The 25,897-nt window shown below is 44.1% G+C and overlaps 2 protein-coding genes across 8 annotated transcripts in view; both read left to right on the forward strand.

The window, feature by feature from the left end:
- Positions 1–3,316, forward strand: part of Ccar1 (cell division cycle and apoptosis regulator 1) — a 45,942-nt gene extending 42,626 nt beyond the window's left edge. For 5 of the 6 annotated variants that reach the window (XM_027388239.2, XM_027388236.2, XM_027388238.2 and 2 more), the window contains 4 exons: positions 19–139; positions 419–604; positions 1,927–2,132; positions 2,409–3,316. In XM_027388239.2, the coding sequence (XP_027244040.1) occupies positions 19–139; positions 419–604; positions 1,927–2,132; positions 2,409–2,468 (573 nt within the window). In that variant the 3' untranslated portion in view covers positions 2,469–3,316. Of the gene's footprint in view, positions 1–18; positions 140–418; positions 605–1,921; positions 2,133–2,408 lie in introns of those variants that run through there. The other variant, XM_035450720.1, reaches the window with a different exon arrangement.
- A 16,848-nt stretch (positions 3,317–20,164) lies between these two features.
- Stox1 (storkhead box 1) overlaps positions 20,165–25,897 on the forward strand; it is a 47,893-nt gene continuing 42,160 nt past the window's right edge. For both annotated transcript variants that reach the window (XM_027388242.2, XM_035450453.1), the window contains exon 1: positions 20,165–20,465. In XM_027388242.2, coding sequence (XP_027244043.1) covers positions 20,165–20,465 — 301 coding nt within the window. The remainder of the gene's footprint in view (positions 20,466–25,897) is intronic.

The following is a 25,897-nucleotide window of genomic DNA, read 5'->3' on the forward strand; positions in this document are numbered from 1 at the left end:
TATTTGCTTGCATAATAGGTAAAGAAGCTTCTCAATAAAGTAGTACTTCGAGAGTCATGCTTTTATCGGAAATTAACAGATACCTCGAAAGATGAAGAAAACCATGAAGAGTCAGAGTCATTGCAGGAAGATATGCTAGGTTTGATACATTAAAATTTGGAGCCCTCTTTTGTTTTGATTTGCTTTGCTTTTGCCTTAAATTTTTTCAGATAAGTTTTGTCTCTATAGTTGTCCTGGCCTTGAGTTTAGGATTTTCCTGCCTTAGCTTCCCAAGTGCTAAAATTACAGGCAGACACTAGACACTGGCCAGAATTGCTCTTTGGGGTTTTTTTTTTGTTTTTTTTTTTTTTTTTTTTTTTTTTTTTTTTGGTAACTGTATTATTCATAAGTTGCTAAAGAAAAATGTTTTATATTCTAGGAAACAGATTATTACTTCCAACACCAACAGTAAAACAGGAATCAAAAGATGGAGAAGAAAACGTAGGGCTTATCGTGTACAATGGTGCGATGGTGGATGTTGGAAGTCTCTTACAAAAATTGGAAAAGAGTGAAAAAGTAAGAGCTGAGGTAGAACAGAAGCTCCAATTACTAGAAGAAAAAACAGGTGAGGTTATCGTTGGCTGTGCTGGTGCTTTTAAAGATACTTACATGGTAACAGTGCATTTTCACAAATAAGCCGTACCCTGTCAGTTTGTCTAGGCAACAATCAAAACTTTATTGCTAATGTTTAATTGTGTGCACGTTGTTTGTGTGTGTGTTGGGGGGGGTAACGAGGAAGGGGCATCAGATCCTAATCCCTTGGAGCTTGAGTTAGAGGCAGTCAGGAGCCACCATCCTAATGTGAGTGCTGGTAGCTCTGGTCCTCTGCAACAGTAATGTGTACTCTTGCTAAGCCAGCTTGTCAGCACCTGACTTTGTTTTCATTGTTTTTGTTGCTTAATTTTGTAAGAATCTTAGCTTCTATGTTAGACTTTTGAGACAGGCTCTTAACCGTGTAAACCTCCCAAGGCATGAGACACATACTCAGCCTTTTTGATCTTTTTTAACCTCTTTTAGAACCACATAAGTTTTGCCATTTTCTGTTTTCTCTAAATAGTCATCAAAAATGGAACCTGAGTCAGGCACTCAGGAGACAGAGGCAGGTGAATTTCTGTGAGTTGGATAAATATTCTACATAACAAATTCCAGGCCAGCCAGAACAGCTACACAAAGAGACAATGTCTCAAAATAAACCAAAAGGAACCTGAAATTAGAAGTAACACTATTTAAAACTGTTGATAGTTTGTTTCTTTTTTCCTTTTTCTTTTTTTGAGACAGAGTCTCACTTTGTAGCTATCGTGTTATGGAAGTCACTGTGTAGCCCAAGTTGGCCTCAGATTCAGCTATTCCTCTTTCTCAGCTTTCTGAGGGCTTGATATTAAGCTGTGTGCAAGCATACCTGGTTTGTGTTGTACTTTACAACTAATGAAAGTAGTTTGACTTTTATAAACATTACTTGTTTGTTTCAGTATTGAATCAGGACCCCATGCAATTTAAGTAAATTTGCTGCAAGTTGAGCTATATTCCTAAGTCTTTATTTGTATTTTAACTTTGAGACAAAGTCAAAGTGAGTTTCCCACACTGAGCTTGCACTCATTCTATGGCCAAGGCAGGCTATGAACTTAGGATCTTCTTGCCTTGTTCTCCTGAATAGCTAGAATTATAGGCCTTTATCACCAGGTCTAGCTGCTTTTGAATTTTATAGCTCAATTTTTATTTTCTGTTACATATATGTATGTATGTATGTATGTGTGTGTGTATGTATGTATGCGGGCGGGCACATACACCATGGCACACCTGTGGAGGTCAGGGGACAACTTGTGAGAGTGAGTTTTTTCTTTCTACCATTTGGAGTCAAAATGGTGTATTTTGAAATTTTTTTAACAGATGAAGATGGAAAAACTATATTAAACTTGGAGAATTCTAACAAAAGCCTCTCTGGTGAACTCAGAGAGGTCAAAAAAGACCTTGGTCAGTTACAAGAAAACTTGAAGGTTTCAGAAAACATGAATTTGCAATTTGAAAACCAATTGACGAAAACACTCAGAAACTTATCCACAGTTATGGACGATATCCACACTGTCCTCAAAAAGGTTAGATACTTTGTCTTTTCTATGTTTTCATGGTTTATTTAAATTTTAAAATCACTTACTGCCATCTTCAATGTTTATAGTCTGTATAGTTGTTCTAGAAACAATTAGTTATAATATATATTCCCAGCATTCCAGCGTTCTGGAAACTATTAAAAAGTAATCCCAAAGTAACTATTTTCCTTCAAACGTATATATAACATATAAATGATTTATGTGTATATATTTACTAGACCAATCAAGAGACTAATAAAATTATACTTTGTTTTTCTTTTATAGGATAACATAAAGAACGAAGACAGAGATCAGAAATCCAAGGAGAATGGATCAAGTGTATGATAAAATGCATTTGGTGATGATGAGTGGTGTTATATAATGTACTATATAAAAAATCATGATACAGGAACGTGTGAAGGCAATGCATGCTTGATTTTAGTAGTATAAACATATATGTTAGTTCAAATGATGTATAAAGTTTTATGAATGTGAGTCTGCTTTTGAAAATTGCCTGTAATTTCTAGCATTCAAATTAAATATTCACTGACTGGAAGAATTTTGCATTGCAAAATCTTTTAGGATGAACTTTTTATAGTTTTAACCCCAATAAAGTTCATCAGTTTAATTGACAGTAACATTTAATTACTAAATGTCTTTTATTGAAATATGTAGAAAACTTGCTTTTATTTATGGAATTATTGTTAGTTTTATAGTTCATTTTTAGTTTTGGTATAAATCATAAAAAGCATGCTGCTTAATATTTGAAACTTTTTTGAACTAAATATTTTCATTCTTTAAATGCATTTGTTAAGAACTTAATTCATAGACTGGACCTAATGGCATATTCCAGAAATCCCAAGATTTTGAGTTGGTAAGCCAGACTGGACTACATAATGAGATCTAGTCTCAGAAACAATGCAATTCATCCAAAAGACACTGTATCTAAAACCCACAAGTAAGAAAGCGTTATAGAGCTAGCATTGTACTTAGAGTTTACATAAATTGCTAGTCTTGATGGTACTATTATACACTCAATTGTTTTACTTGCCCTGAATACTTCTATTTTAATTTTGAGAGTTAAGAAAAAAAAGCAGTGAACATCAAATGTACAGTTTAGTAAAAGCCAGTAGATTGTCAGTATGATTGATGCCTTAAGTTAAGTCATTAATTAAAAATATTTTTTTAATTAATCTGTGTACTTCCTTCAGAATTTTGGTGGATACTTAAGACTTAAAAAGACAGGAAATATGATTTATTGTACATCCTTGGTTTTTAATGGGGTAAATGTATTCTTCACAGCTTAATGATAATATTGACAAGTTTTAAGGTGTTCTTTCTATTGGATGGATGCTGCTGACATCTAATTGGTAGAACTAAGTAAGGGGGTTGCTCAGCATCCTGTATTTTGTAGGACAGCCCAACCGTGGCCTCCACTCCCCGACTAAGTCCAAGTATCGTGTGAAAGCCTGGAGATTTAGTTAAAAATCGCGAAGTCTGGCCAATTGTGCTATGTGGATCTGTGTGTTTTGTAGGGAGGGAGCAGCCTTATATACAGACTTAAGGCAAAGTGGAAAAAACCCAGGTATAAAAGTTTGTGCTTTTGATGCCAGCAAGGCCAGGCCAGGGGCTGTAATCCAGGCCTAGAAAGCAGAATGCACCCATGGTTATTGGCTGACAAGCAACTCATGGAGACCCCATGGGGGCTGGGACCCAACACCTCCCCCTACACCCAACAAGGAGTTCTCAGTTTGGGAAACACTAAGGAGGAGGAGAGTGGCTAGGTGACGTTTTGGTTATACAAGTGAAAGCAAACTTACGGCCAGTTATGAGTACATGCCTTTGATCCTAGCACATGAGAGCCAGAGGCCAGCAGATCTCTTGTGAGTTCCTGGCCAACCTGGTCTACATAGCAGCTACCAGAACAGCCTGGGCTATAAAGAGACCCAAGGGGGGTGGGGGGAGCAGGTGGCAGAATTAAATTTGTTTGAGATAATTACATTTTTCTAGTTAAACTAGAATGCCTCCTGTCATAGAAAGAATGGTTGTTTTGGGGTGTTTTTGTTTTGTTTTTTTGCTTTATTTGACTTTGATAGAATAATGACCAAATATTCACTATAGGTGCATAGGATAATGTAAAGTGCCATGTTAACCTGTTGTCTAAGCTTAATAGAATCCACTGCACATGTCTCTTCTAAGGGCTGTCTTAAAGGACTGAAGATTCTTTCAAGAACTTTTTGTTTTAAATTGTTTCTTTTTGTGGGGGTGGGGGAAGGGTTGTTTGTATAGGTATTTTGCCTGTATGCATGTCTGTGTAACACATAACATTCCTAGTGAATACAAAGGCCAGAAGTGGGTGTTGGATCTCCTGGAATTGGAGTTATAGGTGACTATAAGCTGCCATGTGGATACTGGAAATTGAACCCTGTTCCTCTAGAAAAGCAACAAACTGCTGAGCTCTCTCTAGCACTCTTAGTTTGTCCCCTCTCCCACATTCCTGCAGACAGGGTTTCTCTGTGTATCCTTGGCTGTCCTGAAACTCCCTTTGTAGACCAAACTGGTCTCAAAGTTAGAGAAAATGGGCTACCAAGGGCTGGGGTTAAAGGCATGAGCCACCACCTCCTAGCCAAGGGTATGTTTAATCTGTGCACAGTCACATTACTGATTGATACATAGTTACAAAGAGTCCATGTGGGATTTTTTTTTTAACTTGAACTTAATAAAAAGTAACAATACCAGGATATTGAGAATGTTTTGGGCTTTTTTGTTTTGGAGACAGGATTTTTCTGTGTAACCCTGGCTGTCCTGGGATTTATTCTGTAGCCCAGGCTGGCCTCTAACTCAGAGATCTGCCTGCCTCTGCCTCTTCAAATGCTGGGATTAAAAGTGTGTTCTACCATACCTGGTTCTTGAAAAAAAAATTGGGGGGTGGTACAGGGGTGAGACAGCCCAGTCTATCCTACAACTTGCTTTTGTAGACCAGGTTGGCCTTAAACTCACAAAGATCCACCTCCCTCTGCCTCACAAGTGCTGGGACTAAAGAGGTGTGCCACCACTGCCCAGCTTGGCAACTGCTGTCCTGATCATCAGTTTTAACCAGTAGCAGTTCAGGTAATAATGTTTCCCCAGGCATAGACTCCATCACAGCCACTAAAGGGAACTTAATCTCTATCCCTCTGTAGAACTCAGATTGGGTAGTTGGAGAGATGGCTCAAAGGTTAAGAGCATTGGCTCCTTTTCCAGAGGTGATGAGATCTGGTGCCCCCTCTGGTGTGTGGGCACATATGCAGACAAAGGTATTTCTGCTGGGTGGTGGGGGCTCACACCTTTTTGGGGGGGCGGTGACTTATTTATTATCATTCAGTGTTCTGCCTGTATGTATGTCTGCAGACCAGAAGAAGGCAAGAGATCTCATTAGAGATGGTTGTGAGCCACCATATGGGTACTGGGAATAGAACTCAGGACCTCTGGAAGAGCAGCCAATGCTCTTAACCTTAAGTCATCTCTCCAGACCCTAGTGATATACATCTTTAATGCCAGTTTGAGGCCAGCCTGGTCTACAGAGTTCCAGGACAGCCAGGTCTGCTGTTACACAGAGAAACCCTATCATGGAAAACAAACAAAAAGGGTATTTCCATTATTGTGTAGAAAGCCCACATTTGGTGAAGAGGAATACTTGTGAGCAAAGAAAATCTCAATACAGCTAGGCATGGTAGCTCAAAACTGTAATGCCACCATTCTGAAGGCTGAGGTAGAAGTATTCCTCAAGCTCAAGAGCAGCCTGGCTTAGAGTGAGACTGGAAATGATACTGTAATAAAAAGAGTGTTTTGAAAGGGTTGGATATTTGCCTGCGTATGTGGCAGTAGGGAAAGTGCTTTGGCATATCAGTTGTATACAAGCTTGAAGGTGAGAAGAACAAAGATCCATTTTGTTGTTTGCTTTGGTGCCTTTGTTTTGCTTATTATAGGAGATTAAACCAAGCCCTGAGTGCAAGATAAACAAACACCCCTAAAAATCCTTTTGAACAGAACTATAAGTTGGATGTGGTGGCACAAGCCTGTGTTCCCAGCATTCAGGAGGCCAAGGCAAGGAGGATCAAGAGTTCTGGCAGCCTGGACTGCATAGAGAGACCCTCCCTGTCTGTGTGCTGTGACATCCACTTGAACACAGACACACACACACACACACACACACAAAACAATCTTTTTTTTTTTAAACAACTAACATTGATTTATGAATCAATATTTATTCAGAGACTAAAATTCTTAACTCCTTGAAATTTGAGGTTCTGGTAATCATAAAACTTTAATCATAGTCTTGTAGCTTACTGACAAGGAAATAAAATCAATGGGATTGAGGATGAATCTGATTTAGGGCACACAAGTGAAGGCTGGGTTAAACCTCTAGCATCCAAAACAAGAGCCTTAATCTGCTGGTAAGTGCATCCATTATCCCTTAAGTAGCAAAAGAACTGCAGTCTTGTAGAACAGAGAATGTGTACTTCGGTTCTGTGACTAACAACCATCAAAGAACAGGAGCTTCTTAGTACAAATAAACTGCTTAAAACAGGTTTTGCTATGCAGCCCTGACTGGTCTGATAACTACATAGCTTTGGAAGTCTGCCAGAGCTTATGGCGTGCTGGAAGTGTGTGCCACTGCTCAGCTCCACTCCGTTTTTTGTTATTGGCAATATTTAATTTCAAAATCTAGTATCAACCTGTAAAGGTGGTTTTAAATTTTTTATATCTTTATATATTTGTATTATATATATATATATAAATATATGAGTTTTTTATTTTTTTAAAGATTTTTATTTATTATGTACACAACATTCTGCTTCCATGTATATCTGCACATCAGAAGAGGGCACCAGATCTTGTATCGGATGGTTGTGAGCCACCGTGTGGTTGCTGGGAATTGAACTCAGGACCTCTGGAAGACCAGTTGGTGCTCTTAACCTCTGAGCCATCTCTCCAGCCCCAGAGTGTTTTATCTGCATTTGTCCCTGTTGCCCACAGAAGTCAGAAGAGGGTGTTGGATTCCCCCGGAACTGTAGTTACAGTCGTAAGCCACCTTGTGGGTGCTAAGAATTGGACCTGGATCCTCTGGAAGAGCAGGCAAAACACCCATACACATAAATTTTTAAAAATAGGGTATCTTAGCAGGGTGGTGGTGGCACATACCTTTAATCCCAGCACTCAGGAGCCAGAGGCAGGTGAATCTGTGAGTTTGATGCTAGCCTGGTCTACAGAGCTATTTCCAGGGCAGCTAGGGCTGTTAAACAGAGAAAGCCTATCTCAAAGAAGAGAGGGGGGTGGAAATAAGGGGGAAAGAACATAGAGAAAGCAAAACCATCGGTGGTGGCACACACCTTTAATCCTGGCACTCTAGAGATAAGAGTCAGGTGGATCTGTGAGTTTGAGACCTGAGGGAGTTCCAGGACAGGCTCCAAAGCTACAGAGGGAAAAAGAAGGAAAGAAAAAGAAAAAGCTAAATTGAGCTCTTTCTGCCTCACCTTCATATGTTTTAATGGAGTTCTCACTCCAATAGTATAGTTGTGAATTATAGCTCCTTGTGCGCCCCCATAAGCTCATAGGGAGTGGCACTACTAGGAGGTGTGGCTCTGTTGGAGTAGGTATGGAAGAATTGTGTTACTGTGGGGGCAGGCTTTGGGGTATCATATGTGCTCAAGCTATGCCCAATGTCTCAGTCCACTTCCTGTTGCCTTCTGATCAAGATGGAACCATTACAACCAAGTGTCTGCTTGCACACCATCATGTTCTGCTGTAATGATAATGGACTAAACCTCTGAAACTGTAAGCCTTAATGTTTTCCTTTCTAACAGTATCCATGGTCATGATATCTCTTCACAACAAATGAAACCCAAATTAAGACACCTTGAAGGCTTTTTTGTTTTTCCTTCAAAATTATAAGTAACTAATGAAAGGACCTTAAACATGAAAGGGTCTTAAACTGAATGAGCTAGCTTAAGTTATATTGGAATATGAAGGGAGTTTGTATTTACACACATTACTCAACATAAATAGAATCAAGAAAGTAAACATAATATGAATAATTATACATGGTTCATGCTCAGTTTTTGGGGGGAGGGGCAGGGCATGGTTTTAAGATAGGGTTTCTCTGTATAGACTTGACCAACCTAGAACTTACTATGTAGACCAGGCTGACCTCAAACTCTAAGATCTGCCTGCCTCTGCCCCCTGAGTGCTGGAATTAAAGGCATGTGCAATATGTTTCCAGGTTTCAGATGAAACAATAATGTATTACCCTTGAAATAGTTTTCTATAAGAAGTTGCCATGTGCAAAGTCGCGTTGGAATTTGCAGTTGATGTTCCTATTAGCAACAAGCTTTCAGTCACCTTGTGTACCTCAGATAAATGGTGCCTCACATCACCTGATGTCTGTATAGTGTAAATGAAGTCGTTGACTGAGCCTGGCTTCTCACTCTTGTTTTTTAGATCTTGTGTCTGTATGCACCTTACTGGTTGTTGTTAATCAGGAAAAGAGCAGAATTTACTTCTAACATGTAAGATTAATATTTAATGGCCGTTTTTTGTTCCTTGGATGCATAAAACAATTCCACCCAGGCTCAGGCTACACACACACTTGCCTTTTCTGGCTAAAAAATGAATATTTAATTAAAGGAAAATCTACTTTGAACCATCCTTCCATGAGGCAAAAAGCACTATAGCCTCAGGTCTCACCTGTGCTATTTACTGAAGCCGTCTGTTACTTTATCCCGAGGCTTTCTCCCAGTTTCCAGAACGCAGAGGGAATTCATGTACCTCACTTCCCAAGTTGCTAGGAGATGGTTATTTAATCTTGGAGTTGCTATTTATGCAAAAGAACCAAGTGACCATCACTGTAAGCCCTTGAATTTGGGATACAGTGTCCTGACGCCAGCGTTCAGCATGTACTACCTCTGTTCTAAGGCTTGGTCATATTTCACTCTCATAGCCTGGGACCCCAAGTGTATTCAGATAATTATATTCAGTGCTATTTCAGCAGCACTCTCAGTTCGCTTGCTAACAAATGTATTTATCTAAAGAAAGGGTCTCTGTAGCCCAAGTTGACCTCAAGCTTGACCTCTTGCCTCTAAATCCCACTCCCACCCCCATACAGGGTTTCTCTGTCTGACAGCTCTGGCTAGCCTAGAACGCAGAGAATCTGCCTGCTTCTGCCTTGAACATGCTGGGATTAAAGGTGTGCCCTACCACACCCAGACATTTGGTTTTGCTTTTTTTTGAGATAGAGTCTCAAGTAGTTGAGGATAACCCAAAAACAAAAACAAACAAACAAACAAAAACAAAGCTGATCATTCTGCCTCCATCTCTCAAGTGTCAGAGTTACAGAGATTCATCATCATGCCTGGTGAAGATTTCTCCTTTTGAAAAATAGCAATCCAGTTCTTGGAGACGTTTTGAACTTGTAGACAATCTTTATCAGCTTGGATAGGATAGAAATGTATAAAGGTAGCCAACATTTCCTTGGATGCCCTTGCCTGAGATTATGAAGTCAAACATGCACTTCTATTACAATTAGAGAGAAATAGCAGTTGCTCTGTTAATGTATCTACAAACAGTGCCAAAGACATAAACTGGCCCTGTCTGTTGGGCAGTGGTGGTGCACCCCTATAATCCCAGCACTTGGGAGGCACAGGCAGGCAGATCTCTGAGTTCTTGTCTACAGAGTGAGTTACAGGACAGCCAGAGGTGCTACACAGAGAAACCCTGTCTCAAAAAAACAAATAAGCAAACAAAAACAAAAAACTGCCCCTGTTCCCATAAGGGATTAGGAATCTAACCAAGATCAGTGTATGGAGTTCAGTGGCTGTAAGATAGAGGTGAATAATTTGGTATGCTAAATTATTTCTCCTGCTTCCTTTCACCCTCATTCCTCCTCTATTTTCTTTGCAGGCCTGAACTGAACCAAGATCTTGAACATGCTAGGCAACTGTGGTTTAATGATGCTTGTGTTGAGAATAGAACTTAAATCATAGCAGAAATGGAAGTTCGAGCTTATTGGGTCAAAGCCAGCAATCCCTTTGCCTTGAACTGTTCCTCTCAGTAAGCTCTGTACACTCTTGCCCAACTAAAAATGCTTCCCATATGCAAAGGGACTGTTCAGGATGAACTTTTTCATGTGAATCACTCTCAGCATTATTCCCAAATGATGCAATGCCACAAATGACTATGTGCAGGTTCAGGAAGGATTCTCACACCTTTTTGCTTTACCCTCAAAAGCCAGACTCAGATTAGTTCGATGCCAGCCTGATCTACATAGAGAGTCCCAGGCCAGGCAAGTCTACCCTGTCTCAAAAAAAGAAAATCTTTGCTATGGATATAGAGATACAGTTCAATAGTAGAGCCATTGCTTAGCATGCTTAAAGACCAAACCACACAGCATAGGGCTGGAGAGGTGGCTCAGTGGTTAAGAGCATTTGCTGCTCTTCCAGAGGACTGGAGTTCAATTCCCAACATCCATGTCGGGCAGCTTAGCTCATGACAATCTGTGATTTCAGCTCCAGGGGTGTTTAATGCCTCTGACCTCCAAGAGCACCTTCAGTCACATATACATACCTACATGCAGACACACACACCTATATATAGTCTTGGGTCTGGAGAGATGGCTCAGTGGTTAAGAACACTAGCTGGTCTTCCAAAAAGCCTGAGTTCAATTCCCAGAAACCACATGATGGCTCACAACCATCTGTAATGCGATCTGATGCCCTTTTCTGGCCTGCAGGGATAAATGCAGACATAACACTGTATACATAATAGATAAATATTTAAAAAATAAAAATAAATCTTACGAAAAAGAAATCTTATGTATGTGGTGGCATACATCGTTAATCCAAGCATTTAGGAGGAAGAGGCAGGTGAATCTCTATAGTTCTTTTTTTGAGGCCCACCTGGTCTACATAATGAGTTCTAAGACATCCAGAGTTACGTAGTGAGATACTGTCTCAAAAAGAAAAGAGAAAGAAAACACAATCATAGCCTCACTGATAGGAAATTGCTATGCTGCCCCTCCAGCTGGCCACCACTCTCCTTTCTTGCTTACATGTATCCTCAGTGTCAGACATAGTGTCTCAATCTGTTCTCTGTCTGTGGGAACAGACTACTTACAACAGACTGGGTCAATGATGTATTTGGGATTGATGTGACTCAGTGGAGGACTTGAAAGTCCACAATTAAGGGACCTCATGGTAAGAGACTGGCTTCCTGAACATAAATGGTAAAAGCTCCTGTGACGAGAGCAAGCATGGGAGAAAAAGGGGCTGAACACTGTGCTAGTGTTGTGCTTTAATCCCAGCACTTGGGAGGCAGAGACAGGCGGGTCTCTTGAGTCCAAGGCCAGCCTGGTCTACAAATCAAGTCCCAGGACAGCCAGGGCTATACACGGAGAAACTGTCTTGAAAAACAAAAACCATCCAACAAAAAAAGATTTATTTACTTATATGTGTATAGGTAAGTTTGCCTACATGAGTTTATGCACACAGGTATACAGGTGCAAGAAGAGGGCGCCAGAGCCCCTGAAACTAGAGGGACAATCAGTTATGAGCCACTTCCCATGGGTGCTGTGATCATGGGTGTACGCAATTAGTAGTTGTAGATGTTGCCATTATGTAGAGTTCCAGTGCAGCATACCCAGTGACTCTCATCCCTACCCTGTCTTAGCTCCCATCCCTATCAACCTCTCCACCCCTCCCTACAAGCCTCTTTTCCACATTCATGTCTTTTTGTTTTGTGACCCACTGAGTTTAAACCAGGGTTGTCTGTGTGAACATAGGCTTGGAACTGTCAACTGAAGCCTTGTTGGCTTACACATGGGTAGATAGATGAAAACTCCAGCATCAATCAATAAACAATATTGTTTTTTGTTGGTGGTGGTGGGTTTTTTTGTTTTGTTTTTTGTTTTTTTTATGGTGGTGGTAGTGGGGTTGCAGGTTCTCATGTAGCCCTGGCTGGCCTGAAAAGTGCCATGGAGCAGAGAATGAACTCATGCATGTAACTCTAGCACCTAATATAAGAGAGTCCTTAGGGAGATTGGGAGTTCACAGTCATCCATTCCATGAGACCCTCAAGAAAAAAAAAGTTCCTCTTCAACTATATAGCGAATTTAAGACCATTCTGGATTTCACAAAATCCTGTCTCAAAAATGTTCACCCTTAGCTGTTGTTTAACTTTAATCTCATTACTCACTCTCGGGAGGCAGAGACAGGCGGATCTTTCGGATTTTGAGGCCAGCCTGGGCTACACAATGAGTTCCAAGACAGCCATTACAGACCTTGCCTCAATAAATAATCTACCCCCAAACAATGTGAATAGCCTTCAGTTTCCAATGTTGTGAGGGGTTTGTTTGTATAAATGTCTAAATGTCACATGTCTGTGTTACCCTTTGAAGCTAGAAGAGGACATTGGAGTTACAGATGGTTGTGAGCCACCTGATATGGGCTTTGGGATCCAGTCTCAGGTGCTTAGAGGAGAGTAGCCAATGCTTTTAACTGCTAAGCCATCTCTCCATTCTGATTGTAGTCACTGGTCTATGGCTGTCAAGACACACCATGACCAAAGCAACTTTAATAAAAAGAAGCATTTAATTGGTGGCTTGCTTACAGTTTCAGAGATGTAGTCCATTGTCATGGCCCAGAGGATGGCAGCAGGCAGGCTTGGGGCTAGAGAAGTAGCTGAGAGCTACATCCCGATCCACAATCAGAGAGACAGACAGACAGGGCTTTTCAAATCTCAAAACCCACCCCCAGTGACACACATCCTCTAACAAGGCCACACCCCCTAATCCTTCTAATCTTATTCAAACCACCACACACCCCCAATTTTCAATTATTTTTGACCCACCACAGAATTTTAGCAAGCTGCCAGCCATGGCGGTGCATGCCTTTAAGCCCAGCACTCAGGAAGCAGAGGCAGGTGGATGGATCTCTGTGAGCTATAGGCCAGCCTGGTCTACGTAGTGTGTTTCAGGATGGTCAGGGCTACATAGATCCTGTGTCAAACCAAACAAACCCACAATTTTATTATGCTTTTTTCCATCTTATTAAAATACCTTAATTATATGTGCACATAAAATTACTTTCAGTGTACTGTCAGCCACCCTAACATAAAATGAGACTGCTTACAAACGCACTCTCCCACCTCAAGCAAAAGAAAAGTGTAATTATCACAAACATGGCTTGAGAATTCCCTGTCACCAGCTGAGGTTCATGTGGAGCGCTCACTAACTGGTGCTCTTGAGCTGAAGGGAGAATGTTGGCTACACGTGCTATGAATAAAGCTCAGTTGGAAATATATGTGGGGAATCTGAGAGTAAACGTCTAGGTTATTACACTTTCGAGACCAAATGGCTGCTTATCCTGTTCTATTGATCCGTGCCTGGCAAATGTTGCTAAGGAGTCTGGTAGAAGAGCTACTCTTTACTGTTTAAACTCTGGTTTGAGTCTAACCCAGGTCCACCATTCTGACCTCAAATTGGTGTGAAGTGAGATGCTGATCTTAGCCCTGTTGGAAGGAAACACCTTTCACACTAATTGGTCTCCTTGTTGACAGGCATGTGATTGAATGGGCAGTAAGAACAGGCACTAACCTGCTGGCTGGAGGACTCTTGGCAGCTACCAGGTCTGTCTTCCCACAGTGTCTGTCCAGTGTGACCAGGAGCCTTTACTTGCCTAACATTTTCCACATGTGGACTTCGCTCTGTGCAGAAGGTGGGACCTTGACAGGGCCTTTGAGTGGTGCTCTGCAAACCTTCATTGTCAAGGAAATATCTCAGACCAAGTTGCAGTCTGTTACATCCTCTATTCAATTCAGCCTACAAAAGTGACCACAGGAAATGCATAAATAAATTGGTGTGCCTCTTTGCCAATAAAATATTTCTAAGCTAATAATTTGAACTTAAAATTTTTCATGTCAAGAGTCAGACTGCTGATGGGAGGTGACAAGGCAATAGGGACCGCTGCAGTGGGCAGACTGGATGGGAAGTGATGGAGGTGATGGGGACTGCTTCAGTGGGGCAAATAGGGCTGGACTCTGACTCTCCAGAGGATAAGCTGGGGCGGCACAGCTGGCCTTCCTGCCCTCAGCCCTAGGAAAGCCATAAACTCTTTAACCCTGTGTGAAGACCATCTCTCTATCACATTACTAAAATGAGGGTCAGAGGGCAGGTTTCAGAGCCTGAAATACTTCCTGAAGAGAAGCTGGTGGGGGGGAGGGGGCATCAGCCTGTCCAGGACCCCAGAAGCTGAGAGGTAATCAAAACTCTTTGGTAAGGTACAGATAAATCATTTTTTTTAAAAAAAATCAGATTACCTCTTCACACACAGAGAGATTAATCCTACACTCCTTCACACACAGAGACGGACATGCTGACAGACGAGGGAGTGGAGAGAGAGAGTACCTTAGAAATTGAAAGAAGAGCATGTTTTTGCTCAGCAGAGGGTGGAAAGCTGGCCTCCTTCCCATCCCAAGGTTGACAGGCAAACCCCTGCAAAAATGAACTGGCCTCTCTCCAGGAGCCCCGATCTCAGAGGAACTGTTTCCAGTGAAGCCTCTTGCCCCAGGTGTCTTCTCTTCCTTGATTCTTACTGAGGTAGAGAATAAAAGATGCTTAAGACACCTCCTGCTTATTCCCCTTAAAACTGTGGTTTATTGGGAAGTACACCAGCTTTCCTCAGCTTGCTTTCACTTAGTAAATTCTTTAGCTCTGAAACCTGCCCTCTGACCCTCATTTTAGTAGTGTGGGGGAGGGGTGGTTGTTAGTGAGTTTGTGACTTTCACAGGGCCCAGGGCAGGAAGGCCAACTGTTCTGCCCCAGCTTGTTCTCTAAAAAGTCAGCTGAGCCCTGTCTGTCCTATTGCAGCCATCCCACCCCCATCACCTCCCGTCAGCAGTCTGCCCCACTTCAGGGGTCCAGATCCCCCTCCCAAGTACAGCCCATGGACAGTCCCACTCAGGGGCGTCATCACCTGCTCCTCACCTTCCTCCCTCCATCAACACAGTTGCTTGGCAAAGCCCCACATCTCCCTTTGAGGAACGGAAGTGAGAGTTCTCAGGTTTGTTTCATGATGATGGACAAACTTGCTGTAAAACAACATAATAAGGGGTGTAACGAGGGGGGAATCGGGTGGTGGTTGTTCAGGCCTTTAATCCCAGCACTTGGGAGGCAGAGACAGTTGGATCTCTGTGAATTCAAGGCCAACCTGGTCTACAAGAGTGAGTTCCAGGACAGCCAGGACTGTTACACAGAGAAACCCTGTCTCAAAAAACAAAAACCAATAAATAGATAAATAAAATAAAATAAAATAAAATCTTGGAAAATTTTAAAGTCATCAATACAAATGTCACTCCCACTATACCATTTTGTGCCATAAACAGGAGCCACTGACACCCAAGTGACCAAGTGAGTGGCGAAGCTGCTCCTTGAGGTTCACCTTGGCCACTGACCGTTGGGTAGCCAAGCAATTGACTCCACAGCCCAAAGTTCTCTTGTGTGAGGTGACGGCAGACCATGAGAAGGTGACATAAGCAGTGTGGTCCTATACAAAGCAATAATCAGATTTGACTCAGGTCGAATGAATCTACACGCCAGGGACTGGTCAAGGTACCAGACGCAGGGATGACTCAGGGGCTGATGATTAGAGGTAACTGCATACATATTACAGCCTTCACCACACTCGAGTTATCAAAGGGCTAACCATGTGCTTGGGAGCAGACGAAACCTTCCTGAATGTGTCAGGGATTTTTATGAGCTGGGTTGTTGTACAATGTCACCTGGTAGGAAAGTGGAAAGGAGTCTGGAGAGATGGCTCAGTGGTTAAGGTCACTGGCTGCTCTTGCAGAGGACCAGGGTTGAGTTTCCAACGAAGTAGTTCACAACTGTTGTAACTCCAGTTTCAGGGGATCCTGGGCCCTCTTTGGGTCTCCTCTTTGGGCACTGGGATGGACATGACGCACATACATGCATGCCTATGCACACAATACACATAAAAAGATAACTAACAGTGGAGAGGGTTTCTAGGCAGAAGAAACAGTACAAAGGGTGGGAGTACTCACGCTCGGAACTGGGAGATGTGAGTGGCCGGAGCCCATTGTCCTTGATGGGTATTAGGAAGGGAAGGAATGATGGGGTCACAGTGTGAAGAACACTGAATGTGTTCAAACAAGGTGGAGGTTGAGTTTTCTGGACCAAACACAATCTAGCTGCAAGTTTTGCCTGTCAGGCTTTAGAAATGGAATCTTGTTTAGGGCAGGGGTAGGGGTCACTCTCTGTTGTTCAAGACCTTTTGGATAAGGCCTGGGGTTACACAGTTTTGGTACCTACCGCCATGTGGTAATGATCCCAGGGGTTGTCCCTCCATCTCTAGCAAACACAAGCTCTAAGGCTGTGCTGAAATGCCTCAGCCTTGGATGCTGGGCTCCACAGCACAGGCATGTGACCTCTATGTAGGCCACCCAAGTCATTAGCTCCCCAGTCTCTTCTTGCTAGAATGAGCCATCTTCACCTTCTTTACTGGTCCTGAAGCACCAAACTCTTGACACCTGTCCCTAGAAGGATGATATTTTTTTGTTTGAGACAAGAGACAGGATCTCATGTTGCCTAGGCTATCAGGTAAACCAGAAGTTCAAGGTCATTCCTGGCTACAGGCAAGTCCAGCAGGAAACAAAACTGGCCCCTCAAACCCGAAATTCCCCCAAGGTGTTTTTGTTCAAATGTGACTTACTTACCAATGTGCTCCCCTTTAAGTGGACAAAGAGGCTCCCCTCCCTTCTCAGGCATTGCTGTGTTTGTGGAAGGGCCCCCACACCATATTTTCATCTTCCAGGTTCTTCATCATTGCTTAACTGGTTGACTGGATTTTCTTTTGTTTGTTTGAAGCAAGTTCTCATCTATGTCAACCTGGCCTCAAACATACTATCTAAGCAAGGATAGACCTTGGACTTCTGCCCCTCTACCCCCCATTCTTCAAGCTTCTACAACTGTGTGCTAGGATTTCATGTATGTGCTTCTATACTAGTTTATACGGTGCTGGAGACTGAGCCCAGGGCTTGTGAATACAAGGCAAGCACTATAGCATCTGAGCTGGATCCTCATTTATCTCCTTTAGATTTGTTATTTTAATTATGTGTATGCATGCTTATCTGCCACTAGTTTGTGCATGAGTGCAGGTATGTGGTAAGATGTTGGAAACACTCCACCACCATCTATGATCTCTGTCCTCATAGGCAGGCTGCCTGAACATGAGATGTGTTTGAGATTTGTGAGAGAGATGGTCGAATAATACTACTTCTATCAGAGGATTAATTTTGCAGATTAAATTATATCACATGAAAAAAAAAACCTAATGTGGTTCTAGGTACAAAGGAAACTGAAAGCAAATAGAAATTGCTATCATTAGCACTCAGGAGTCAGAGGCAGGAGGATCTCTGTGAGTTCAAGGCCAGACTGGTCTATACATAGACTGGTCTATAAAGCGAGTTCTAGGACAGATTCCAAAGCTACACAGAGAAACGCTGTCTCAAAAACAAACAAAAGAAGAAGGAGGAGGAGGAGGAGGAGAAGGAAGAAGAAAAGAAAAAAGAAGAAGAAGAGAGAAGAAAAGAAAGAAAGAAAGGAAGAAAGGAAGGAAGATGAAAAGAAAGAGTTTGCCGTCATCATGATTACAGGGAACACACCATAGGTGATGCTGGAATGTGGAGAGTCAAGGCCAAATCCTTGGGCTGGGCGTCATAGCCTTTAATTTCAGCACTTAAGATCAGAATCAGCGAGAAGAAACCAGATTTCTGTAAGTTCCAAGCTAGCCTGGTCTATGTAGTGACTTCTAGAACAGCCAGAGCTACATGGTGAGAAGCCAATCCTCCCCCGCCAAAAGTATTTCTAGTTTTCCAAGCATTAGGCACACAGGAACATGACAGAAGAGAAATTGTCGCCCTACGAGACTGAGAGCTGACCACACTTGTCCTCTCCGCAGTAGCTATCCATCCACCTCAGAATCAGAATTCAGATGTGAAATACTATGTCAGCATCATGTTTATTTGAACTGAAGATGAAGTCAGATTTCTTTTACAGAAGCCGGTGCCACCCATGTGACTGGGGCATACATCTATTTCTTTGTTTACTTAAACAAATCAAATGCCTTTATTTTCGCTCCTTCAGTAGCTCCTGAGTAATGGCAGTAACCTTGGCAACAGACTTGTTTTTCTCCCCCTGAGAAGCCAGAATTTCAATGTACCTGATGAATCTTTTCCCAAGGTGAAAGAGAAGGTAGCAACACCAGTGCTGTGACCTAAAGGACATGGGCAGCACAGGAAAAGGTAGCTGGTTGCCTGATCCCTAGTCTGGGGCTAAAACTTCTGTTTGCATGAGTAAAGGTGGGAAATACTTCTTAATCTAACTGACCATGGCTTTTGCCATTTGGGAGAAAGAAAACGTTTAAAACACAGGATGACGCCTGAGGAGACAGCTCAGCAGGTAAAAGCTGAGTGAATCCCTGCTACCTCATGTTAACTGAGGCAGAATAGCTCATATGTAGTAGTATGTGTATCATCTGTAATAGTCTTACTCCTGATGGTCCTGTGGAGAGATGGGAGGTGGAGACAGGAGAGTTCCTGAGAGCTCTCAGGTCAGCCAGCCAACTGACCTTGCCTCATTCAGAGAGTCAGAGCTGACACTGAGGCTGTCTTCTATTTTCCACACATGCACCATGGCACACACATACCCACACTCAAACTTGAACACACACACACACACACACACACACACACCCTAATCATATCTAAGATGCTTGGGGACAGATTTCAGATTTTTTTTTCAGATGCTGGCATCTTGAAGATAATGAGACATGCTGGAGATGGGTCCTAAGTCTAAACACATAATCCAGTTGATTCACGACTCATCCCCCTTACACTCAGCCCCAAGGTGATTTTGTACAATGTCTGTATACACTGGGTTTTCACTGTGACCCATCACTTGTGAAATCACATTCAGACCTGAGAGCATCTGGGTGTTGGAGATTAGGGATATCAGTCTGTGATAGTTAATATGGAGTTGTGAACTTGGGCTGTTGCTATTGACACTATCTGTGATTTATGGTGTATTTACTATGAAAAGAGTATGGATGATGTCGTTATTGTAGTTATAAACTTAGGCACATGAAATCCCAGCACTTGTGTGTGTGTGTGTGGGGGGGAGTTAAGAGGGTCACCAGCCTGAGGCCAGTTTGATAAGGAAGTCAGAACTCTGAAATGACCCTCAGGTCTTGACAAAACACTTTTTTCTTTATAGCACTGAGTTTTGGTACTAAGGCTACTTGGTACTTGACCTTTTTCCCAAGGCTGTCCTTTTCAATATATCTTTTTTTTTTCTCGGGGCCCAGGGCCTAAATTCCAGCCCAGCCTGTTTGTCCTTATCTCTCTGCAGGGGCAAATCAGGAGCTTTACTAGTTTACCCTTCAGGGCTCCTGGGGCATGACAGAGTGCTGTCTCAGAATCCCCAGATCCTAATCAGGGCTGGGTCCCATGATTTCACCAACGATTTTGCCACTGCCTCTCGCCATTAAGGTGGCATCTTTTTAGCACTGTTTTCCTCAAAATTCCCAAACGAATGAAATATGTTAGGAGAGGAGGCAGACTCTAGAACTTCAGAAAGCCTGGATGAGAGTGTCCTCAGAGTACTCTGCTGCGACATGAGAGACCTGGCCAGGTCTAAGACAAGAGAAACCAGAGAACTGGCCTGATAGGTCAGAAGCCGAGCAGAGACTCAAACCTGGGTCACCTCCCACGCGCCACCTGGGTCCTCTCCGCCCTGCGGGTGGGCGATGCCCCTGCACTTCTAGTTACTGCGGGGGCCCAGGAGTGACAGCGATGCCCTGGGAAACCGCGCCCCTCCCCGGCCCCGCCCCCCGCAGACGGTTCCCAGGGCAGCAGGCGCGGGCGCAGTGAGCGCGGGTCCCCGCGGGCCGACGGGCGGACGGGCGGACGGGCAGACGGGCAGACGGGCGGATGGTATGGCGCGGCCGGTACAGCTGGCTCCGGGCTCGCTGGCGCTGGTGCTGAGCCCGCGGGAGGCCGGGCAGGCGGCGGGGAAGCCCGGCGGCCGCGCGCTCTTCCGCGCCTTCCGCCGTGCCAACGCGCGCTGCTTCTGGAACGCAAGCCTGGTGCGCGCCGCCTCGCGGCTGGCCTTCGTCGGCTGGCTGCAGCGCCGGGTGCTGCTGGTGCGAGCGCCCCAGCCCTGTGTGCAGGTGCTGCGGGATGCCTGGCGGCGGCGAGCCCTGCGGTCGCCCCGAGGCTTCCGCATCACCGCGGTGGGTGAGTGAGGGCGGGGAGCTGCTGCGGGTGAAGGACCTGGTGCGTGGTCAGAGGCGGTCCCGGATCACAGCGACAAGTCCGGGTTCCTGGTGGCAGGAGAGAGGGTATTTTAAGAAAAGTTGGACTCTGGTTGGATAAGGAATCCGCTTGCTCCATCTTTCCTTCCTAGCCTCCTTCCTACTTTTAACTCCCCCTTTTCTTCTTTTTCTTTCGTTCCTTCCTTACCCCCTCCTTTATTCCATTTCAGTATCTGGTGTTCGCGTCCTGCTTGTCTTGGGTGGTGGTTGTGGTCTCGGGTCAGCCAACTTTCAGAAAGTTTGGGAGATTGTCATTAACTGCTGGGGAAAAGAAATAGTGCTGTGGACATACCTCGTCTCATTTACCAAATAGAGAAAGTTGTACTTCTCCAGTCCTTTTAGACTGACCCATCATTTGTTGGGAAACTGACAACAGCTGTTTATTTGCAAAATAGAGATTCTCAGTTGAGAAACTGCACCAGTGAGTGGTCATTGACACTGGCCACTACACTCAAGCAACTGGGACAGCTCCCTGTAACAACCTATCTAGTTCTGTCCTAGCTGCCTGTGGGGGCTGTGGGGGACTTTGACAGTGTGGTGGTAACAAGTGCTCAGTTGTTTCAAGCCTTGAGTTTTGACTCCTACCAAGGAACCTCTTCATCTTAGTCATGGGTCCTCCTCCTCCTTCCATCTCAGGAGGATCACAGCAAATAAACATTTATTTTACTCCCCGGGGCGAGGGAACATGATGCTGTGTGTGGTCGTGTACAGGGATGGTGGCCTCCTCTAGGCAGCCCAGGCCAGCCTTGGGAGACTTCTCACCTTCATGCTGTCTGCCCCCTCTTTGCCAGCCCACCCCTTCATTTCTTTGCTTAAGAAGAAGAAAAACAGAAGGTTGCAAAACCACATAGACAGGATTCATCTTTTCCATGCAGGAGGGAGTCCAAAGACTAGGTGTCTGGCTTTGAAACACGGTGCCAGCCAGCCAAGTCAGAGTCCTCACCGGGCAAGGGGGGCTTGCAGACAGGCTGGATGAAAAGGCCTTTCAGTTCTGTGTCCTGGGTTTCTCTGGTTTGATTTAGTGGTTACATTCTCCCGTCCCCTGTCTCCTTCCAAAGTAGGATCACAGTGTGTATTTCAGAGAGGGAATTGGATGCAGTGTGGGTCTAGACCCCAAGTGTGAAATAAGAGAGGATTTATGTAAAGTCTGAGGTAGCCATGATACCACCTTTGGAGCCCAGGGAGCTGTGGCAAATCCTGAGATAAGGGTAGAAAGGTGAGCTGGCTGCAGTTCCTTTCTAACACAATCCACTTGACTAATGTTCAGGAACAAAAGACTCACCAGATTTTTTCATTGTTATGTTTGTGTGTATGTGTGTATGCATGTCTTGGTACATATTTGGAGGTCAACTGACAACTCTCGGAAATCAGTTCTCCCCTTCCACCATGTGGATCTCAGGGATCAAACTCAGGTTTTCAGGATTGCTAGCACTTCATGCCTTTATCCACTGAGCCATCTTCCTAGCTCACCAACGTATAAATGGAGTCAGAGCTTTTCTTTTGTCCCCCTTACCCGGTCCCAAAAAACACACGAAAGCTTACATTAATTATAGAATGCCCTGCCTGTAGCTTAGGCTTATTACTGACTTGTTCCCACAACTTAACTCATTTTTATTGATCTATATTTTGCCACATGGCTTTGCAGCTTTACCTGTCCTCTAGTACATTGACTGGCTCGATTCTCTCTCAACTCTGCCTTTTTCTCCCTGTATCCATTTGAATTTCCTGCCTAGCCTTATTCTGCCTGGCTATAGCTTCTTTATTAACCAGTGACAGTAAAACATATAACAGGTTTATTTAAAGGGTTTTTAATTTTTTGGGATGAGTTGCTCTTGCCTTTAGTCCCAGCACTAGGAAGGCAGGGGCAGGTGGATCTCCAATTTTGAGGCCAGCCTGGCCTACACAGTGAGTTCCAGGACAGCCAGGACTACAAAGAGAAACCCTGTCTTGAAAACAAACAAAACAAAACAAACAAAAGGATTTTTTTATGTGTGTGTCATCCTGAGTGTATGTACACGGGTCTTGTTCTTGCAGGTGCCCACAGAGGCTAGAAGAGGGCCAGATGCCCTGGAATTGGAGTTACAACTGGTAGGGAACCATCATGTGGGCATGAGAACTTGAACCTGTGTCCTTTTCAAAGAGGAGCTCATGCTCTTAACCACTGAGACTTTTTTTTTTTTTTTTTGAGGCAGGGTCTAACAGCCCAAACTGGCCTCAAATTGTCAAATTGGCTGTAGCCAGGGTTGCCTTGGACTGATTCCTTCATCTGCCTCCGATGCCTTGTTTATGGAGGTTGGGCCCACGGCTTCGTACAGGCCAGGCAAGCACTCTGCTAACCTAGCTACAACTTCAGCTGGGGAAGAGCTATCTGATCTAGGGGCAGATGTACATGGGTGGTTAGGGGTGTTTCTGTTTTCAGTGACTCTGGCATCTCAACTTAGATGGTAAAGTGTCACCAGTCATCAGGGCCACTCTTGGGCTACCTTTAGAGCCTCAGGGACAGTGATTATGGGAGAAGTTTCTTTCCATCAAAAGTAATGAACTTTCAGTCTGTTCTCCCACCTCTGGCAGCTTGGGCTTCCAGAAAGCCAAAATGGGCCTCTGAGAACACAAAGGACAGGCTTCTGGGGACAGACAGCTGCAGGTCCTAGCTCTCTTCTTAAGGCAATTTGTGGGAGAGAGTAAAATACAGAAAAGGAACACAAAGAGTGAATTTGGTCTCTGCTATTGACTGGGATCTTTCTGAAAGCTCATCCGATCTTGCAGAAAGGCATGTGGGCACAAGGACTGTAGTTGATTGACAACTCACACAGAAAATGCAAGGAGAGGAGGGAAAGCCATTTTCATCAACCCAGCTGTGCTCCCAGGGGCCATTCTAGCTTCTGGAGTGTGCAGGAAAACACACACACACATGGCGGTCCATGACTGTGAGCTGGAGGCAGGAGATCAGGAGTTAAGATCATCCTCAGCTACATAGTAAGAGTCCATCTATACCCAGCCTGGGCTGTGTAGGGCCTTGTCTCAATAACAAGTGCCACCAAGCTTGTTCAGCAGGGTATGGCACTTGCTGTGCAAGCCTGGGTACTTGAATTTGAACCTTGAAACCCAGGAGAAAACAGGTTCCACAGAGTGTGCCTCTGATGGCACATGCCCTCTGGCACCAGGACCCACCACAACACAGTAATAATTAAATAGTTAAAAGCAAACAAATAAGTAAGAAGGTGCCCAGTGAGCCTGCAGGAGGGATGGACTTGAGTTCCAGGGCACTGGGGCTGCAGATTTTATGTTTCCTCCTAGGCTTGTGCTGTTTCGTTCCCTCTTTGCTTAGAGACACCCCCCCCCCCCGCCGCCGCCGCCGCCGCCTTCATCACTAGAGGAAAGTGAAGGTGAAGACAGCAAGACAGCAGAGTATTTTCCTGAAAACAGGGGCACTAAAACTTCGGCTTGATGACAGCAGGCAGCTGCTGCTTTAGTGTCTGTCCCTCCCATGCCTCAAGTGTTTTGTTGTTTTATAGCAACTGACATAACTCATGAAAGGGGAATTCTAGAAGCTGGTAGGAGACAGCTGGTTTGCTTACCCAGCTGAGCCACTGTGTGTGTGTGTGTGTGTGTGTGTGTGTGTGTGTGTGTGTGTATGAGGTGGGGGTGAGGCGAGGGCAGGGGCATCACCTTTTGGTTGGGCAGCTCCAGTTGCTGCTCTGAGAACCCACCTCCTGGGACAGATAGGAAAGGCCGGCAAACAGTGGGATGCCACTTGTCCAGATGTGCCTCTGTGCTCTCACCCTAAGCAGGCCTTAGGATCTTTGCGCACTCTCCTAATTCCCTGACCCCCCCATGGGATTACACCCTCAAACACTTGATTGAACTATCTCAGCCCCCATATCTTTTCACATTGAATGAAAATGCTCTGAATGCCCATGGGTACTTTTTAAAATTTATGTGCATGAATGTGTGTGTGTGTGTGTATGTGTGTGTGTGTGTGTGTGTGTGTCTACCATTTGCATGCCTGGTGTCTGTGGAGGTCAGAAGACAGCAACAGATCTCCTGGAGCTCAGGATGATTGTGAGCTACTATATAGATGCTGGGACTCCAACCCTAGTCCTCTGTAAGAGCAACAAGTACTCTAAACTGCTGAGCCATCTCTCCAGCCCTCGATGGCTTTGTTTATTTATTTTATTTTTTAAGACAGAATCTATGTAGTCCTGGCTGTCTTGGAATTTGCTGTGTAGAACAGGCTGGCCTATATAAATCCTCCTGCCTCCTGAATTCTGGGACCAAAGGCAGGTCCACCCCAATGGCTTTTTTTTTTTTTTTTTTTTTTTTTTTTTTTGGCTTTTTGAGACCAGGTTTCTCTGTGTCTTTGGAGGCTGTCCTAGAACTAGCTCTTGTAGACCAGGCTGGTCTCGAACTCAGAGATCTGCCTGCCTCTTCCTCCCGTGTGCTGGGATTAAAGGTGTGCGCCACTGCCCGGCCTCCAATGGCTATTCTTAAATACAATCTTCATGAGGCTGAAGAAGCAGCTCAGTGAGTAAAGTGCTTGCTGCACAAGCCGGAGGACCCGAGTTTGGATCTCCACTATCCACATAAAAAGCCAGGCGGGCGCTTGGTGCAGACCTGTAATCTCAACACCGAAGGGGCTTAGCAAAATCAGTGAGAGACTATCTCCAAAAAAATAAAGTGGGCCAGGCAGTTATGGCACACACCTTTAATCCCAGCACTGGGGAAGCAGAAGCAGGTGGATCTCTGTGAGTTAGAGTCCAGCCTGGTCTACAATGTGAGTTCCAGGACAGCCAAGGCTACACAAAGAAACCCTGTCCCCCAAAACCAAAACTAAATAAAATAAAAAGCGAAAAGTGATCAAGGAAGTCATCCAACATTGACCTCTGGCCTCGACACCCATATACATATACATGCACACACACCTGCATGTACATATACACATATGAATGTATCCAACACACACTTTAAAATAGTCTTCATCAATTCTTCATCCATATTGCACATCTAGGCAAGCACTCTTCCCACAGAGCTTCATCCCCGGTTTTTAAACCATTATGGGTGGGGGAACGGGTGGTACCAACCAAGCTCTGGTGTGTGTATGTGGAGGTCAGAGGATAACTGGCAGGTGTTTGTTCTTTCCTTCCATCATGTAGGTCCTAGAGATTGCACTCAGGTTCATCAGACAAAGCCACAAGTACATTTACCCACTGAGCCACCTCACTGGTCCTCTCTGCTCTTTTTACTTTTGAGATAGTCTCCTTCAGTGGCCTAGGCAGGTCTGGAACTTGTAAGCCTTCTGACACAGCCTCTTGATTAGCTGGGATTATAGGAGTGTTCTTCTGGGTTCTGGTGTTT

This window comes from Cricetulus griseus (assembly GCF_003668045.3).
Source record: "Cricetulus griseus strain 17A/GY chromosome 1 unlocalized genomic scaffold, alternate assembly CriGri-PICRH-1.0 chr1_0, whole genome shotgun sequence".
Classification (NCBI taxonomy): domain Eukaryota; kingdom Metazoa; phylum Chordata; class Mammalia; order Rodentia; family Cricetidae; genus Cricetulus; species Cricetulus griseus.